Source organism: Onthophagus taurus, chromosome 1 (assembly GCF_036711975.1).
Source record: "Onthophagus taurus isolate NC chromosome 1, IU_Otau_3.0, whole genome shotgun sequence".
NCBI lineage: Eukaryota > Metazoa > Arthropoda > Insecta > Coleoptera > Scarabaeidae > Onthophagus > Onthophagus taurus.
Window position 1 is genome coordinate 19,097,371 of NC_091966.1, and position 18,601 is coordinate 19,115,971.

The 18,601-nt window shown below is 32.8% G+C and overlaps 1 protein-coding gene across 4 annotated transcripts in view; it reads left to right on the forward strand.

Annotated features, from left to right (window-relative positions):
• The window catches only part of LOC111423025 (PAR-domain protein 1), a 172,078-nt gene extending 155,663 nt beyond the window's left edge, over positions 1-16,415 (forward strand). For all 4 annotated transcript variants that reach the window (XM_071198070.1, XM_071198063.1, XM_071198067.1 and 1 more), the window contains exon 5: positions 14,252-16,415. In XM_071198070.1, coding sequence (XP_071054171.1) covers positions 14,252-14,338 — 87 coding nt within the window. In that variant the 3' untranslated portion in view covers positions 14,339-16,415. The remainder of the gene's footprint in view (positions 1-14,251) is intronic.
• The last annotated feature ends 2,186 nt before the right edge of the window (positions 16,416-18,601 follow it).

The window sequence follows — 18,601 nt, forward strand, 5'->3', positions numbered from 1 at the left end:
GAGGGACATTTTGTTTTCCGACGAATCAAGATTCGAATTGAGCACCGGAAATGCGCGAATTTTAGTTCGTCGGAGACGTGGTGATCGTCTACTCGAGCAGTGCGTGCAATAATGCCCTATCCACCGACAACCGAGCATTATGGTCTGGGGTGCTATTACACATGATGGACGTACACGTCTGTTGCGTGTATAGTAGACCATGACGGGTCAACGATACGTAGATGAGGTGCTACGGTCCGTTGTGCTTCCCTATGTTCGGCGGCTCCCAGCTCTGCTATACATGCACGACAACGTACGACAGCACATCGGGCGTGTTGTACAGACCTTTGTGGAAGAGCACCGTATACGAATGCTTCCATGGCTAGCTGGGTTTCCGCATCTGAATCCGATCAAACATGTTTGGGAAATGACTGGTCGGAGACTTCTACGTTATCCGGCTTCCTCGGCTAACGTTGAGGAGCTATAGAGGCGAGTTGAGGTGGCATGGTTGGCCATCCCTCTTGCTACAATACAGCGACTTATAGACTCCATGCCACGTCGTATAGCGATGGTATGCGAAGCTCACGGGGGATACTCTCGCTACTGATGTTTCTCTTCCCAGCAGAGTTGTGCCGCTCTCCATGTAAGAGTAAGTTACACTACTTTAGTACTACTTCCATACCAAATTTTATTGCGCTAGACACACGCGTTCAGATTATACAGGGTGTGCTCGTGAATTATTTCCAACATTGTATTTAATGTTGCCTACACTCAAACACTTATTAGTAATCATGCCAGAATTTGCTAACCAAGAGTATGGGGATATTATTTTTTTATGGTTTCTGTAATAGAAGCACCTTAGCAGTTGCTGCAGAATATCGCCGAAGATTCCCAAATCGTAGGCAGCCGTCTCGAGCAGTCTTTTCTCAGTCTTTTTTCTCACATTAGACCTTGTTCATATTGGTACGCCACTGTGAGGAATGTATCCAAAGAAATAGAAATCATTTTGAGCAATTTTTGTAAAAACAATATTAAAACATATTTACATTATTGCTTTATTATTGCAATTGCATTATTATTAATTATAAAGTTTCTGTGCTAAAAAGTTTACGTTTTAAAACTTATATAACTCATAAACAAAGGCAAAAACGCGTGTGGCATGATTACTAAAAGTGTTTGAATGTAAGCGACTTTAAACAATTTACCATTGCGAAATTGACTTTATTTACATTACTGCGTTTTCATGACAACTCTTTTTTCCAAAAATATATTATTATTAATGCTACATCCATTGTTGTGAAAACCTGCCCGCAAACTACGACACACCACTTACCACGTCCAGCTGTTGTTGTGGTCTATGCGTTTGCTGTGTATTTTGAGAGGCTATATCGTAGAGGTATTCATATTATTTTTGAAGTTTTATGTTTTTAGACGTATAAATGTCTATAATATAACCTCTAAAACACAGACAGTTACCAGGCGTGGCACCTGTAGTGGGCTACAAAAATACAATGGATGTAGCAGTCCTGTTAGATTCTACTGTCCTTGATTATTAACTATAAAGTTTATGTGCTAAAATGTGTTAAACTTGTGTAACTCGTAAGCAAAGGTGAAAACGTGGAAATTTTATTCTTATTTTCTTTGTTTAAAATTTTATTTTGTATCAGAATCCAAAATATTGCACTCGTGTTATAAATCACCCTGTATATTTAATTTTTTAAGAAGCTTGGTAACCATCGGAGATGGGTTAATAACGGTTAAGGAAAATTAATAAGTAAATAGGAATATTCTTTATACAGAAGAATTGTTCGAACACCGTTTTGAATTAAAGCTAATGACGACCTAAAAACATCAAAAAACAATTTTTAGGGAAATTAAGAAATCATTTTTATCTAAAATTAAAGCTGAAATATTTCTCTTTAAAACGAAGTATAATAATTGTTGGATTGATACAAAAAAAAAGTTGAGAAATTTTTTGTTTTATTTTTACCTTACTTAAAATAATTCAAATATAGCAATGCGAATTTCATGATTTGATAAATAAATCTTTTGAGATATAATATAAAAATATTATATAATTTGAAATATCTCGACCAGCTTTTATGGAAATAATTCTGAAAATTAATTTTATTTTTTCAACCAAGGTAAAAATGTCACAATTTGTTCCTAATTCTAAAAAATTTGCCCAAACCTTATTTATCTTCTTCAGGCCCGAGCATGACTGGTGCTAGATATGATAAACGATTCTCTAAGAGAACACACATCGGAAAAAAATTTTTAATTGATATAAACTACCCAAACTAAGTCAGCAACAAATTTTTATTATTCTAAGTTAAATTTCATATGAAAATCAAAGAAACAATTGCATTCTGAAGTTACGCATAAAAATATTGCGCAGCTTGAGCAGTTACACTTAGTTTCTTTTGAACAATCACCTATTTTGCAGCGAACCGAATTTCTAAGGTTTCTTGTTACCGCTGGTAAATGCATATTTTTCTTTCTTTTTTACAAAGAATTTATTGTTTTGAGAAGAAATGAATTATTTTCTACAATTTTAACTTTTCCTGAAGCAATTAATTAGCGATTTTAACCTTAAACTTTAGATAATCTAAGACACTTTTGCTAGTATCTCTTAATTTCTTTCTATCTTATCGGTAGAGTATCCAGGCATTACCTAATGACAAATCCAAAAAGTGCAAACTTATTTTACAGTCCACTTACAAGTTTTGCTGTTGATTCTGTAGTAATTAATCATACGACCAATAAGATCTATGCCAACCATACAGTCTTTGTTTTGTTTGATAATATTAGGCCTGGGAATAGAAATGTATTTCTGATCATTCTTTGACCATCTCTTCACTTTTCACTACATTTTCATGTGTGAAATGAATGGAAACTGGCAATCTTGACTTCATAATAGTTCCTGTAGCTACAGTTTTCGTTGAAAGTAAACATTCCAGTAAAAATATGCATTCAAGGCTTTAGGGTTTCTGTTAATCTTATATATTAATTATATATATTGGTTGTAGCGTGTACAAATTGCATTAATTGTTTTTGTACTATGTACAGTACACACAAATTTAGTACAGGAATCACATTTTATGAAATGCTTTAAGTTGACATCGTCCCCGCTTTTAGGTTTTGACGGTTTGGGACATTGGAAGTTATTTTTCTTCCTGTACTTTCAATTGCAATTTTTATACTATTCGGTATTCCCTTTCCATCTTTTTCAATATTTGATACTCTTCGATTTATTTCGAGTTGGATAAGTGACATACCTAGTTCTTGTAAGAACATTTTCCTTTGTCTTTTGGCAGAAATATTTCCAGCCCAATCAGGACTTTTTATTCCAAATCACAAACGCATTGTATGCCGCAATGTCCAAATAATTCATAAACAATGTAAAGTAGTTCAATTACATTGTTCTACGGCAACTATATTCTCGAATGAGTTTGTCCAAGATATCAACTCCACTCTTTGCTTCGTTACATTCCAAGACCATATGTGGTTTGTAATTTATTCCGCAGTTACTTATTTCATGTGCATGGTGCATAGATAGTAAAAATATCACACATTTCTTTGTAAATAAGAAACAGGTTGAATAAAGAGCTCGATTTTTTATTTCAAGTAATATTTTTGGCAAATCCTTTCTATATTTACAAACAGCCCCAACTAATGTTTAATTTTTTTAGAGAAGTTCTTCTGCTAATGATATATCGATAAAAAAATTGTATGTCCTTACTACGTAAACAACCACAATCGGGTCATTTATTACCCGATCTATAAATATATAAATTAATTTAAATAAAACAAATTTATGTGTGTTGAGATGGATTATTTAATTGTTCGGCTCTACCGGTTTCGATTAACAAATGTAATCATCTTCAGGGGATTTGCCACGTCAATTACCGTCCCAAAGATGGAAAGGAATAATAATACCATGTATAAACTAATTGCATATCGCATGAGAATAATAATACTAGGGAATATATGAGAAGACAACAACATTAAACTTTGATTTCGTATGCTATGTAAAAAATTATTGCTTTCGGGTCATTATTGACCCAGTTTTGGTCGTACAAGGGTTAAGTAAAATATTATCTTTACAAATTTTATGTTTATTAATTTCTAAAGTTTCTAAAAGGTCTGTTTAAAGTTTTTATCGCATTTATGTAAAAGAGAAATATTTTTCAAGTATGTCTGATTCTCTTTTTTTAACATGTAATGATTCCAGCCAGTTCTTTAGACATTAAAATTATCATCAATTCCTCTACTAAAATTGTTTTGCTCTAAAACACGTTGATTCATTTAAAGATAGGGAAACTTACAAATACTGTAAAGTTAAAACATCGCGACTTTGATACACAAATAACTAGTATACTAAATAAGACAGCGAAGATATACTTTTGTTCGTTTTGCACTACTTTTAGTACTATCGCAACCATTAAAGATACTAAGAGATCGAAGTGCACACATATTCTTCTGTAACAAAAATATTACATATTGTCAATATATAAAATGATAATAGTCGGTGTTACTCTTCAAATTGTTCGAACTGTTGTAATTACTTGATATACGTTGTAATAGAGGCGGGTGGAGTATGAATGTATTTGACAGGGAAAAGAATCCGACACCCACTTCTCATGATGACGCTAGTATTAAAACGCCAAATAAAAAATAATTTCTTTCATTTAAATGTTAAGGTATTGTATAAACGATTGAGTTGCAAGTATTACTGTCAATAGACATGATATATATAATACAGTGTTTCCCAAAAGTAACGGATAAATTCGTTAAAACAATGAAAAACAATTTGTGGAAAAATCGTTGAGACGGGTGTAACGATTTAAATTTTTTGGTTGGAAGTCCCCTAGTGGCGGGCACCTAAGGTTTTCAGAAAATAAAATAAAAACTACTTCGACAAATGTAAGTTTATTTATGAATTAACTACGTAAAGAAAGTTTAAAGTCGAAATAAATGAACAAAAATGCAACTTCTGCGTAAGCATACTTAAAACCATATGTTAAACTTTGGTAACAAAAACAGCAATCACTGCAAGCGGCACCTAGTACCGGACATTTTCAAAACACCGTGCATCTATCGCATATATAGTTCTCTGAACACTCAGGGATGTCTGTACATTCTTCATGAGCCCACCCTCTACAGCTGGAGCACTGTATCGTTGTGGTCCTCTAAGCACACTACGCAAATAGTTCTTCCAATGTCAGATACTTCATTTAACGGTTCCTTCTTTGCTTTTCCACATTTTGCTTTGACTTTTATTCCTTTGGTTTGTTTCCCCTACTCTCCTATTGCTGCTTTAAACCTTTTTCCCAATCTTTTCTTTTTGTCTTTAACTTTTTTTTCGTTCTCTTTTTCTTCAACGGCAATTTTATACAGTAACGATGTTAGAATTTTATTTTTTCACATTTTCTCCTGCGAGCCGGTGACCATTTTTTGGAAGCATCGGGTAATGGGGATAAATTATGGACAATCTGGACAATATTTGGATCAAAGCTCGTTGATGGCTTAGGACTACTGATTGTTGGTTCGTGGGTAGATCTTTTAGGAGTTTCTTTGAATTCTTCTGACACCAAATTGTTAGACAATTCTGCATCGCAGAAAGTTGATGAGCTACCGGCAAAGGCCTAATCAGTAGAATACACGGAAACTTTCCTGGTGTAACCTGGTGGGTTTGAGGAAGTTCCTGGCTCTTCTAGTGGAATATTGGACACGTCTGTAGGCAAATAATCCAGGTCAGAAAATTCCTGTACATTTGAACTCAAAGATCGCAATATCCCTTCGAGCTAGTTTTTTGAACTCTTCATTGACCAGACCAGCAGTATCGTATTCGAGATCCAGGATTTGCTCTGATCCACGTCACGCATCGTTGGTTGTAGGTAGTCTTAAATGGCTTCATGAATGTTCTGTCTAGTGGTTGTAGTTTATGGCTGGTGTGTGGTGGTACGCTTATCAAATAAATGTTGTTTTCTCGGCAAAAATTGATGGCCGCCAGTGTCTTATTCAGAACCAGTACAGGACTTTCTTTCGTCGGGTGTGAATGTTTCGCGAATAGCTGCAACTATTGTTGCAGCCTTTTCCAGCCTTTTGGATGGGCTACGACTACGTAAAAATAGCATGAAAAATGAAAAAACTGGTATATTTTTGCCCCTTTCAGCAGAAGTAAGCTTTCCTACTTGACGTACAGCCTTCGGAACAAGAACTTTTTGATGTTTATGCACGCAGCTCACTCCAGTTTTATCACAGTTATAAATATTAGAAGGTTGAAATTTGTATTGTGTCATCAGTTTCTCCAAGTTATCATAAAAAAGATCTACTTGTGGTTTGTTAAACCGTAGTAAAAGTGTTTCCCGGCAACACCTTTCTCCTTATTAAAACGATGAGGAATCTTCACAGCTTCAGCCAAATCGAAAGCTAACTTCGGAAATTCCTTTTTCACCAGCGGCAGACATCTATTGGACAAATCTTTTACGTGTTCCACTAAAATTTGTTCGTACTCGGGTAAGAATTTGTTAGTGAATCTACCCATCATTGGTTGCAATGTCACTTCTTATCCCCGATTCAATAACGACGTTTTATCATGTAGAGTACTTTTTGGAATGTTGTACCGCAACGCCGCTGCTCTTAAACTCATTTCTTTGGACAAAACCTTATTTACCGCAGCTCTTAAACTTAAAACTCTTAAACTTTGTTGGTCCCATTTTCCTTTCTTTTTCGTTTCTTCCATTTCAATTTCTATCCTCTAAAACAATGTATAACAATTATTATTACAACAAATATAAATACTTCCGAGAAAAAACAACTTGTTTACTGTCTAGTGTTAAGGGACATCTTTGTGTCCGGCATCGGGAGACAGACGATTCCGAAACTTATGTGATCAATACCAAAACTTCTTTGGAAATTAAAAAAATAAATACGATTTTCGAATAATAATGAATCACTACCCTTATTAAAAATAACCATAATCACTTAAACAAAAAATCATAGCAGTAATACTCACTTAGATCTTATGTGACGCAGTGCACTTCCTCTAAAAACAGCAATCGACTACTCCCATTGTGGTCTTTAGCGTCACTGACAAACCGCGTTTCACGATCATGTATCACTTCTTTCCACCGCACCCCCTTTACCCGTTTTTGAATGAATACGTTACGACTTGTCGAAATATTACGGGTGTCCGATACTACAGTGTGTTAATTAATTATCGTACCTGGCGTCATCATTGTAAGTATGCTACCAATATCACAGTATTTTTATTGCAATACGCGATTTGTGTATGATATTTATTGCACTGTGATATTGGTTGCATACACACTGTATATGCGGTCCGGTGTTATGGGATTTTCCCCTAGATTTAAATTTTTTTCCGCCATTTTTAAACGAGTTATGACGTCATCGATATTTTTTTTAAATAGCAACTCCCCATTTTTATTACGGAATATGATAAGGTATTTTGTCTGAAAAATTATCTTAAAGTTTAATTATTTCCCATGCATTAAGCCAGAAAAATAGCGGTAGTAATCGTGGCAGCCGATTGTTTCAGATATTTTATCAAAGACAATGATTAATTTTTGATATCTGAAACAGTTGGTTGCCATGGTTACGCATGGCTACTGCTATTTTTTTAGCTCATTCGAATGAGAAATAATGAAACTTTAAGGTAATTTTTCTCGAAAATTTTTCTATTTAGGTAATATAAATTTTGACTGTACCTACTAAATTCAGCAAAAATTCTCTTTCATATTCCGTAGTAAAAATGGGGGATAGCTATTTGAAAACGTATCGATGACATCATATACCAAAAAAATTACAAAAAATTTATATCGTTAGACTCAACCCAGCGATTTTTTCCATAAACTGTTTGTAATTGTTTTAACGGATTTATCCGTTACTTTTGGGAAACCTGTATATCGGTGTTTAAATTGAAAGTAAGCTAAACCTAACAACATTATCCTAAAAATTTTATTAAAAATATTATTTGTTCCACGTAATTGCTTAGTACATCATTTGAAACCATCATTGCTATAATTGGATTAGTTTTCCTATAATCGTGTTCGAGAAGATTTTTATATTGAACCAGCTTGCATATTAAAATTAAAATCAATAGCAAAATGGTAAGATAGGGAAATATCAAATCAAATCAAAAGAGAAATAAGACCTTTTGAAAATGGGACTGACGGTAACGAAATCTTACGAATCCAACGTTTAAATTACTTTTATATTCATGAATTTTAATCTGTGAGGTAATGGTAATTTCAAAAACAATCTGTCATAGTTACAGCAATTAAAAGGCAATTATGTGGGTACTATTACTGTTATTATTACTATTAATGCTGTATGGATTTATATCATTAAAAACAAATTGAGAAATTGTCAGAAGGTTTGATAGTCTTTAAAGCTCAATATAATGTGCAGTGTCTTTTAAGCGACAATGATAGTATTAATAGTCATTGCAGGTTCTACAAATTTTATGCCAGCCACTGGTTTAAATTGAATTATATGGAGGCGCGGCCATTGAAGATTTGTCATGCATCTTTTCCGACGTTTTGAGCGGTCAGAGCACACTGGAAAATTTAACCTGGGTCGTCCAGCATTTTGAGATTTCAAAACATAATTTGGAATATCACAAAAGCTATTTAATATAAAGCTAATTGGTAATGATACCATTAACAAGACATGAAATGAAATGACACGAAACAAACACGTAATCTAACAAAACTGATAAAATGCTTTAACATAAAACTGTAAATGACAGAGAGATCTAACGAATCTAAACTATACTCAGGTATCGCCTAATTATTTGAAAGCCAATTGTTTGAAACCACCAAATGGGAACATTGTATCCAGAAGCATAAACTATCCAATTTTAATTCGATTTTAAGAGTAAATGGATGACTACAGAGTCGACTTTTAAAACTACATCGAAAACGCACCATATCATAAAAAGCAAGAATTTCAAGTCGGCAGTTGTTGAAAATTATATCTCAAACCGCCATGGACAATTTATTTTCGCCACTTCTTCTTCGGTGACTTTTAGGTTTTCTCTTGGGGTGTTTTTGATGATAATGGCCTGACCATTAATAAAAGATTTGATAGTTTTTTCACCGATTTATGGAATCATTTTATTCTGATTTCCTCGGAACGTACAATAGGCGCTATCTGAAGTATTTACTGTAATTATTTTGACGGAGCACTTGTTTTCTCGATTTCTGTGTGTCGGAAGCTGGTGATAATTGCATGTTGAAGATAAAACCGACTGGCAGAATTACAGACTTATTAGTATTCTTCTTTGTCTTTTTTTTCATGATTTTTCAGATTATTTTGGCGTTAATCTGAAAGTTTTGCTAAATGCTTATGATGCAGCTGACTATCTAGTGCTACCTAAACGCTCGTATATTGCCTTCACTCACTGAATAATTTGTTATGACGTCATAACTTGGGGCTAGCGACCATTCTTCAGATTGTGTAAATTCTACATAATATATATGATAATGTATGTGTATATACAGGTGGTTCAACTTTTCTAGGACGTAGTACTTGCCAAAATAACACAAGTTTTTTATATAAACATAGGGTCGCAACTCTTTTGTTTTCCAGCTATAAGCGATCAAAGTTAACCCAAAAATTTACATAACAACATAAGACCTTCATAACAAAAACCATAAATAAAATGAATGTCTGAACAAATTACGTTGTTTTAAACAATAATAAACAATATTAAAAAAAATTATACACTTGCTTAATGATAGTGAAACATTATTAATAATAATCATCAATTATGAGGATTTAACGTAAATGAAACTTACAAGATGACAGAGCCAACTTTTAGAATAATTTTAGCTAAACATAACGGTACAAAACGGTACATGGCACAATATTTAATTTTTTTACGCAAAAACTATTAACTTTAAGGAAAAAACTAAAGAGAGAAAAACGTACCACTAACGAATAAGCTTTACAACTCATATCTTTTCATGTTAATACTTTATGGTGTTAAAAAGTTCTTATAAAAAATTAAAAGGGATTGTGAATTTCATCCCCTTAAAGGACGCTAGGGAAGTTTAAGGTATGCTTGAAAATAAGGTGTTAACTAGTAGTAAATACATACAAAGTTTCAAATTCTATGGTTTACTTATAGCCGAGTTAAAACATAAAATCAAATTTTTGGCTCAACTTTGATCGCTCATAGCTTTGAAAACAAAAAAGTTGCGACCCTATGTTTATATAAAAAAACTTGTGTTATTTTTACAAGTACTACGTCCTAGTAAAGTTTCCCGATGCCCTGGAAACTAATTCTTTAAATTTGCCAGATATAATGAGTGCAGAAAGAAACATAGTATCAGTTCTACCGCAAACGACCTTAACTTCCATCTCTAAACTGGTGAAGATGATTTATCGCGACCGTGGCCAACAAATAGCGATTATATACGAAGAGTTTTTGTACACATTTTCTTTCTGTAACCGTATAAGAACATGGTAGAGTTATTACTGCTACATACAATGAGTGTAGATGGTTACAATTGCAAGACCTCGACCGCAAGTGACCTCAACTTCAATCTTTAAGCCAGTGAAGATATAACATCGCAGACCTTGTTATGCAAATAACCATGTAATAAGACAACAAAAACGCTTTCGGCCAAACCATTGAAGTGCTTCAATTCCAGGTAACTTGGGCCGGTTGAAATAAATCACCGCGACCTTGGTGTACAACCATCTATTGTATACTAACATAGGCGAAGATATTCTTTTGCTGATTTGGACAGATTGTAGCCCGGAGGCTTGTATCCGAGATGTTACAATCATTACCATACACAAATATGAACATATACATTTTCTCAATTAAATGAAATATATCCAAGACGAGCTATTGACGCACCACAACCTCAAGCTAGTTCGGTTTCTGGTTATGTCAACCAGTAAAGATACCCTAATCTTAGTTTACAAATAACAATAACTTACACGGTTTTATACCTTAGCTGAACGTTATAATTTATTACGGCAGACCAACAATAATCTCCTAACATTCATTTCAAAAACCTTTGTGCCAACCTTCTTTAAATCTTGAAGAAAACGCTCATCACACATGCTACCTAAGTTTTCAGGGAAAAATCCTAATGCGAGCGAAAGAAATATATTATCAGAGACATATAAGTCCTGATAACCTCGCAATAATTTTGCAACAATTTCTTGATATCCCTCATCTTTTTTATCGTTCAAGCATTTTTTCTTTCAAAGCCAAAAGGTTGTCTTGATTTGTTTATCTTGGATCACTTTTCTGTAGCTATGGGCCTACAAATATCCTTTCTTTTAGTTTTGATTCTGAAATATTTTTTGAATGTATTACTGAAAACCAGTACTGGTTTTATCCCTACTTTTCATTAAATTAATAAAGGCCTAATTTGATATGTAACGACGGCAAAATTATATTTTATGGGTCTATAACGGTGCTTTTTTTACATCCATTTATCCTGGAATAAATTGATTCTGAGCAGGTCTCACTTTTCAATTTAATTACAACAAACATCGTATCATAAGTTTCTTTACTGTTCACATTGGTAAATTGATCCTCCTATGCCATATTTGGATGAATCGAAGAATGACCACCACTCATTTGGATCATACTTTTGAGTATACTAGAGCAGACAAAATCTCGTCTTTTTTAAAGAAGTAATTCTTATTTCTTTTCTTATAATTTGTCAATTTGACTATTGCAAACGAGAGCCATCTAATCAATAAGAGGTAAATCTCTTTTAGTGCACATTGCCTAATTAAATATACTTTGATACCTTCCTCCATAGAGAAATTTACATCAGAATCTATGTCAACTAACTCTTCCTGCTTGATATTTTCATTACTTGACATACTTGCACAAATAAGATGGGGTAGAATTTCTTAATTAAGCTCACTTTGTAATTGATCCCATGTCATCGTAAACGTAAACAAACGTAAAGTTTGTTTGCATTTGAAATTAAAATAAAATAAATTTTATTTAAATTTTCGTGATTCATGGTGATTCAACTTGAAGAAATACTTTTTCTCTTAGTTAGGTTTACTACTTAATACAGTATGAGCTCTCACCTGCACAATATTCAAACTGATACGCGATGTCCTATGTTTAAGAAAGGACATAAAAGAATAAAAAACCATTTATGGTTTATTTCTTCTATTTCCACTATATTAACTGGATTCAAATCTTTCCATAGATCGCCACCAAAAGATTATAAACTACAGATCATGGTGCACTTACGTTAGGCAATATATTTGGGTCTGAAGTTTAGATAATAAAAAAAGATTCGATTGCGGATAAGATTCTAGAAAATGTGGCAATCAAGAAATATTGGTTACTAACATCATCTTATCCATCAGTGAGGATATAACATCGCAGACCTTGTTATAGAAATAACCATAAAATAAGACACCAAAGACGCTTTCGGCCAAACTATTGAAGCGCCTCAATTCCAAGCTATTTCTGCTTCAGTGATCTGTGGAAGATCTTTCTGTAAATGACTTGAACTTGATAAAATAATTAAATGAACTATTTGCAAGACGAACCACAACCTCAAGCTAGTTCAGTTTCACTATGCAAAGGAATGAAAAATCATTTATGGTTTATTTTTTCTACTTCAACTACATTAACTGGATTCAAATATTTTCATAGATCGCCACCAAAAGATTATAAACTAGGCCTCACGGTGCACTTACGTCAGGCAATATGTTTCGGTATGAATCTTGCATAATAAAAGAAAATTTGATTGGGGATAAGATTCGGGGAAATCAAGAAATATTGCTTTCTAACACCATCTTAAATATATCGTCTAGATCACGTGTATACGAATTCAAAAATATTTCATAGTACAAATTAACCCTTTCGGGACAGAGCCGGGTTTGGTAGCCGTACCTCAGGGACCGATACTGCCGGCGATGCGTGTTCGTGTGGTTCTGGGCCTATGGTACTTACTGAATCCGCATGCAGTCATATATATGACCAGAAAATAAAGAGAAATTTTAAAACAAAATTTACAACAAAAACTTGTCGCAGTTCAACATATCTCCTTATTTCTCAGGAAGGTTTCTAGCAATAAGCTGTCATGTCTGATCTTTAACATTGCCCTGGAAAAGGTAATACGAGATGCAGGACTTTGAGCATTGGAACAATATTCGACAAGTTGCAAAGGGAGGCTGAGAAGATAAATTTTACAAAGACCAAGTATATGGTGGTAATGGCTGACGATGGAAACATGCCAGAACATTTGGAAGTTGGGGATGACAAGATAGAGACAGTTAGCAGTTTCATATAGTTGGGATCTCTGATGAATAATAAAAATTCGGTCAGCGAGGAAACAAAGAAGAAAATAATCCAAGCCAACAAATGCTTCAATCAAAATAACTTCACATCTAAGCTAAGAAAAATCAAATTAACCTTACACCTATGGGTAGGAAACATGGTCCTTACTGCAGAAAGACCAAGATTCACTAAAGAGAAACCGAATTTGTCATGCAAACAGCTTTTGAAACTGTGTACCTATAAAACCATATGAACGTAGTCGTAGTTTTTTTAAATATTTTTTTTTTTGTTATTATTTGATCTGAGACATCTTTTATGTTGCATATATGGTGTTAGTCCTTAAACGGCTAAACTTCATAAGTTATAATTTTTTTAAAATGTTGATTTGCGAATCATTGAAAAAGTCTAAATCAAAACTTTAAAAATTCGCCCAGATCTTATTTACGGGAATTAACACGCAAATTAAAGTTTGATTTTTCCTTTTTAAATTGGTGTAAATCCCATTTTTTATGTTTATGTAATTGATTCTGAGTCAATAAATATTAAACTTCTAACAGCGTGTAACACATTCAAAAAACATTAATTTCGACACAAAATTATAGGATCAACTTAATCCGGATCTGTGCCCCTTCACATCATAACCGCGAATCTTAGACTTGGTCGCAATTTCCGCCTACCCACTACTATCATAAAGAGCACCATCGCCATTTTTATGTACCTCCAGCACTTTATCAAGCTTAGTTTCCAAAGAGCCGTCTTCCCGGTGCAAACTTACGGTACACACCTGCACTTTGAATACAGTCCGTTTTTCATTCCATTTACCATTCCATTTACCACTCCATTTCATTCGTTTCGTTTTAAAGTGGACAACAAGACCTAACGGTGCTTGTTTAACTCGAGTAAATTTAGTGAAGGCTATCTTGTTTGACATATGAAATTACAAGTTGTTTTGTTTTGTGTTTTTAGAACTTGGGCCTTCGCCAGGAACTGGAGCGACTGAAAAAAGAGAACCTGATGTTGCAGAACAAATTGGCGAAGTACGAAGACGTGTAACGCAGCCTTCGGAAAAATGGTCTCTATGCTACATCTCACCCTCACCACTAACCCAGAAAATCAGAATAGTAGAAGATCAGGGTCGTTATGCCGTTCCTGAAGATTCGAAAAGATTCAACCACACCAAAATCACCGCCATAATATACGCGAACACACAAATAAATACATAAACAAACACATTTTTAGTGTCCGTAGTAGCAACAATTATTTCGGAGAAGCAACCAAACATTTGTATATAAAAACATACACATAACGTAGTAGTCATCATGTAGCTGTTAAGACTTAAAGTTAGAAAAAAAACAGGAAAAAAATAAAAATAAAGTATAATCAAATATCCCCAAGACGTTGAGGTTATTAGGTGATTTTAAGAATTTTTCTCGCCATTTAGTTCACTGTATCAGTGTTGCAAAGGATATAACCCTTGTAGACGTCGTTTTTTGAAGCCTTGAGCACATTGCAAATTTTTATATGTGTAAATGCTTATAATCACCTAGCAACATGCTCAACTGAAAGCTTTAGTGTTTTACGCGGAAAATATGAAAAAGTGAAACAATGAAAAATGGCCTCTTGCTAAATAGCAACGCTCTGTTATTTCTGTAGACTAATTGTTGATTGTTTTTATGTTTATATAGTCTATTTTTTGGTTGAAGTTAAATATAGTGGTACTTTAAATTTTACAGTTAGGTATTTACAAGTAGGAATGCTCACAATTTATTGAGATAAAAGCTCGGGATAGGCGATATAGTGATATGCTTAAAAAACGATTGATGATAAGTAGTTACGATAAGGAGTAGCTAAACATTTTCTTTCCTTTCTTTTGTTTTAAGGTTTTGTTTTTCCCAACGTTTATAAAAAAGAAGGTTTGTGATGATGGGAAATGCGTTTAAAGTTACCACCATTCTTAATTAATGTTAATGGAGACCGATATTTTGATGGCTCAAAACTGATGTACTAAAGCCAAAACATTTACGCGATTAAATGTTAACCAATTTTGAGCCATCACCGTCACTAAGTATGTACCTAATTAATATTATAGATATTCGGAAAGTGGACTGGAATACCATTTTGATATTTCGAGAAAAAAAATTGTTAAGAGGAAACGGGACAAACGTACGACTGCAAATTTTTATTAACGTAATGTTACGAACTGCCTTTGAGGCATTGCCTTACATGTGGAAAATTGTATCTTTTATATACGTATTTATTAAAAATACCTCACACCGTGTGAGGGAATTTTTTATTCGAAAAGAAAGATCATGTAACTAAATTTAATGTAAAAGCATTTTCAAGTACACACGTTTATATATGTATTTATACCATGTTACTATTATTACTTGTTAACGATGACTGTAAAATCGCATACACACACACCATGTAAACGACGACTTTTTCGACTAACTGTTCATACAAAATATAATTTTTTATAAGTAATGCGAAAAGAAAAGCGCCACCAGATACACGCGTCACATAACTCTGTATTACGCGTTTGTGTAACCGTTTCGGTAAAGGTGAAGATGAATGTTTATTCTTCTTCACTTCCACAAGAATAATAAGTGCGTAAAATTATTAGGCAACTTTTTTCTTTTTCGGTATGCACACCCGCAAGCCGAAATTGTTTTTAGTTTCATAGTTCAATTGTAAAATTGCTGTTGTGAGCATTAAATCTATATAAAAAAAAACGTACTATTGTGTGTTTTATTATTTTTTTTTAAATTAATACTTAAATTGAAATAAATAATTTAAAAAGTAGATAAATCTATTATATTTATTATTGTTTTAGTTATCAAAATATAGAGTTGATTTGTTAGAACTTTTCATATTTTAAGATGTCTTGTTTATAATAATTATGCAATTTACAATATTTAAGACACACTTGTTTAGTACATTTTACTTACAATTAGTTAGTGTTTATAAACATAGAAAGTTCTTAGAGGAATGCTTATTTCAATTATTGTTATGCTCTATTCTAAAGTAACATCTAGATATTAATAATACCTTTAGTACCAACTGAAATTGACTGACTACAAAAGAATATACTGTTCATTTGCATTAAAAATAGATCCAAGTTTCATTAAAATTTGACACTCTCTTTATTTTTCGATCTTTTTATATTTAATTCCTTAAAATCAATTAAAACTTTTTCGATATATATTTTTTTTTAAATATAAAACATCTTTAACTTATATAAAATATAATAATGCCACAGTTTATTGGAATCGTAATTATTTAAGCTATCTTTAAAGCTATAAAACATTAAACCTGCTTAAGCGCTACTTATTTTTAAATGTAACATTTCAAACAATTATTTTGGTAAATCGAAGGTTAATATATAAAACTACATCATATGAATAGAATTGCAGTACTTTAAGATAATAAGATTCATTTTTTACATCATATGTTTCAATGTGTTTCAAAAAACTAAATCATATTTTAATGTTCTATTTTGAATACTATTTTGTACATATTGGGTTTTAAACCTTCCAATAACTTTTTACTAATAAATTTGTTTATGAATACATTTTTAAATTAAAAGAATTTAGCTCAACTACTATTATTAGCACAATTGCAAAATTTCAAGAAATTTCTTTAAACTATTTTTGCAAAAATTACTTTATTTTATGAGGAAGTTAATTTAACGATTTTCCAATTAATAACATTCATTGGCCAAATATTATAACTGGAAATAAACCCAACGTACAATATGATGGTCATGTTTAGAATACTTACAATAATATAATTCAATTTACCGTGCCACCGAACGTTGAAGAGCCCCTCAATATATTAATACATTTACTTGTTTATTTACTATGACTACGTAAAAACTTTTTGAAAAAATTACTTAAATTATTTAGAAATCAATTTTTACTCTGGTCAAATGTGCGGAAGAAATAAATTACTATATTTGATATTTGCTGGAGTAGTCTTTTCAAGCTAATGTCTGATGTGACCAACAATACAGGCCTCTATTTTCACTAGATATTACTGACGTTCCATTGCTTTGTATATTGTATTTTTTAATCTCTACAAGATCGGATTCTCGATTACTCGCTGTCCATTCTGTATTCATTCTGTTCGTATGTTATCCAATTCCTAATTAAGAACTGTTAGACAGAGAGTACTGTAAAAGCAGGAAACATTAAATACAGAATTGGTGATGTCACGATAAACTACGTAAAGTGGGTGCTATCCCCGTTATTGTGGAACGTCCCGTTAACGATAACCTTATAAAATAAGTAAGAGCAGCGAATGTTAAAGGTATTTAATATGTTGACGATCTAACAATCTTAATTAGAAGAACGTACACTAGCTAAAGAGCGATTGAATCAGGATATTTCTGAATTTCAAATTTATATACAGGGTCTGTCACGACTAGCTGAGTCTATATGTATGTAGCAAACTACTGGCACTATTTTTCTGAAAATTTGCGTAAACCGTTTATCCAAGGTGTTCGTTTCAGCTAAAATATTTTCAGTTTTCTAGAACTTCCGGTTATACCGGAAACGGACCCCAACTTCGTTATTTTAAATGAAATTTGGTATATTCCATGTTATTCCACATTTTTATTGAATTTTCGAGATCCCCGCTAAATTTGAATATAATTTGATATAAGTCATCGTATGTCTAGAGTGCACTATTTTTGAATTATTTTAGATTTTTCAAAAATTTTGGTGGATGCAATCCTTCATAATAATAAATAATTTTTCGAAATTACACTCGAGTCCGGCCAAATATTCTTAGGGTTTGCGCAGAGAGGGCCCATAGCATTGCATAACCCTTGAAAAGTTTTTTAAAAAATTATACAGAGTGGTCAGAAATTTGCGCTGAATTTCCCTATCTCGAAAAGTCGAAAACTTCATTTTTTTAAATGGCAACCCCAATTTTTTCCTTCACCAGCGTATTGTACGTTGAAAAATAAGGGAACTTTGTCATTACATCCCTATATCTCAAATGTATAGTTTTCGTAGAAACTTGAAAAAATGAAATATTCTTGATTATTAGATTACATTTAAAATATTATTATTAATTGGCTTTGGTTTGAGGGAACTGATATGAAACAAAAGCTATTGAACGCTAGAATGTAAAGAGACTATGTTATTAACATCAAAACGAAGGAGTTTGCTACTTTCGAAGATACAGCCCATTGGTGAGGCCTACGTTCAAAAATTCTCCTGAAAGCCCGATCTCCACACATTTTGTAGCTTTCATAATAGAATAAAACTTATGACAGCAGAAGAGAAATGAAGGTACTACAATATAAATAAA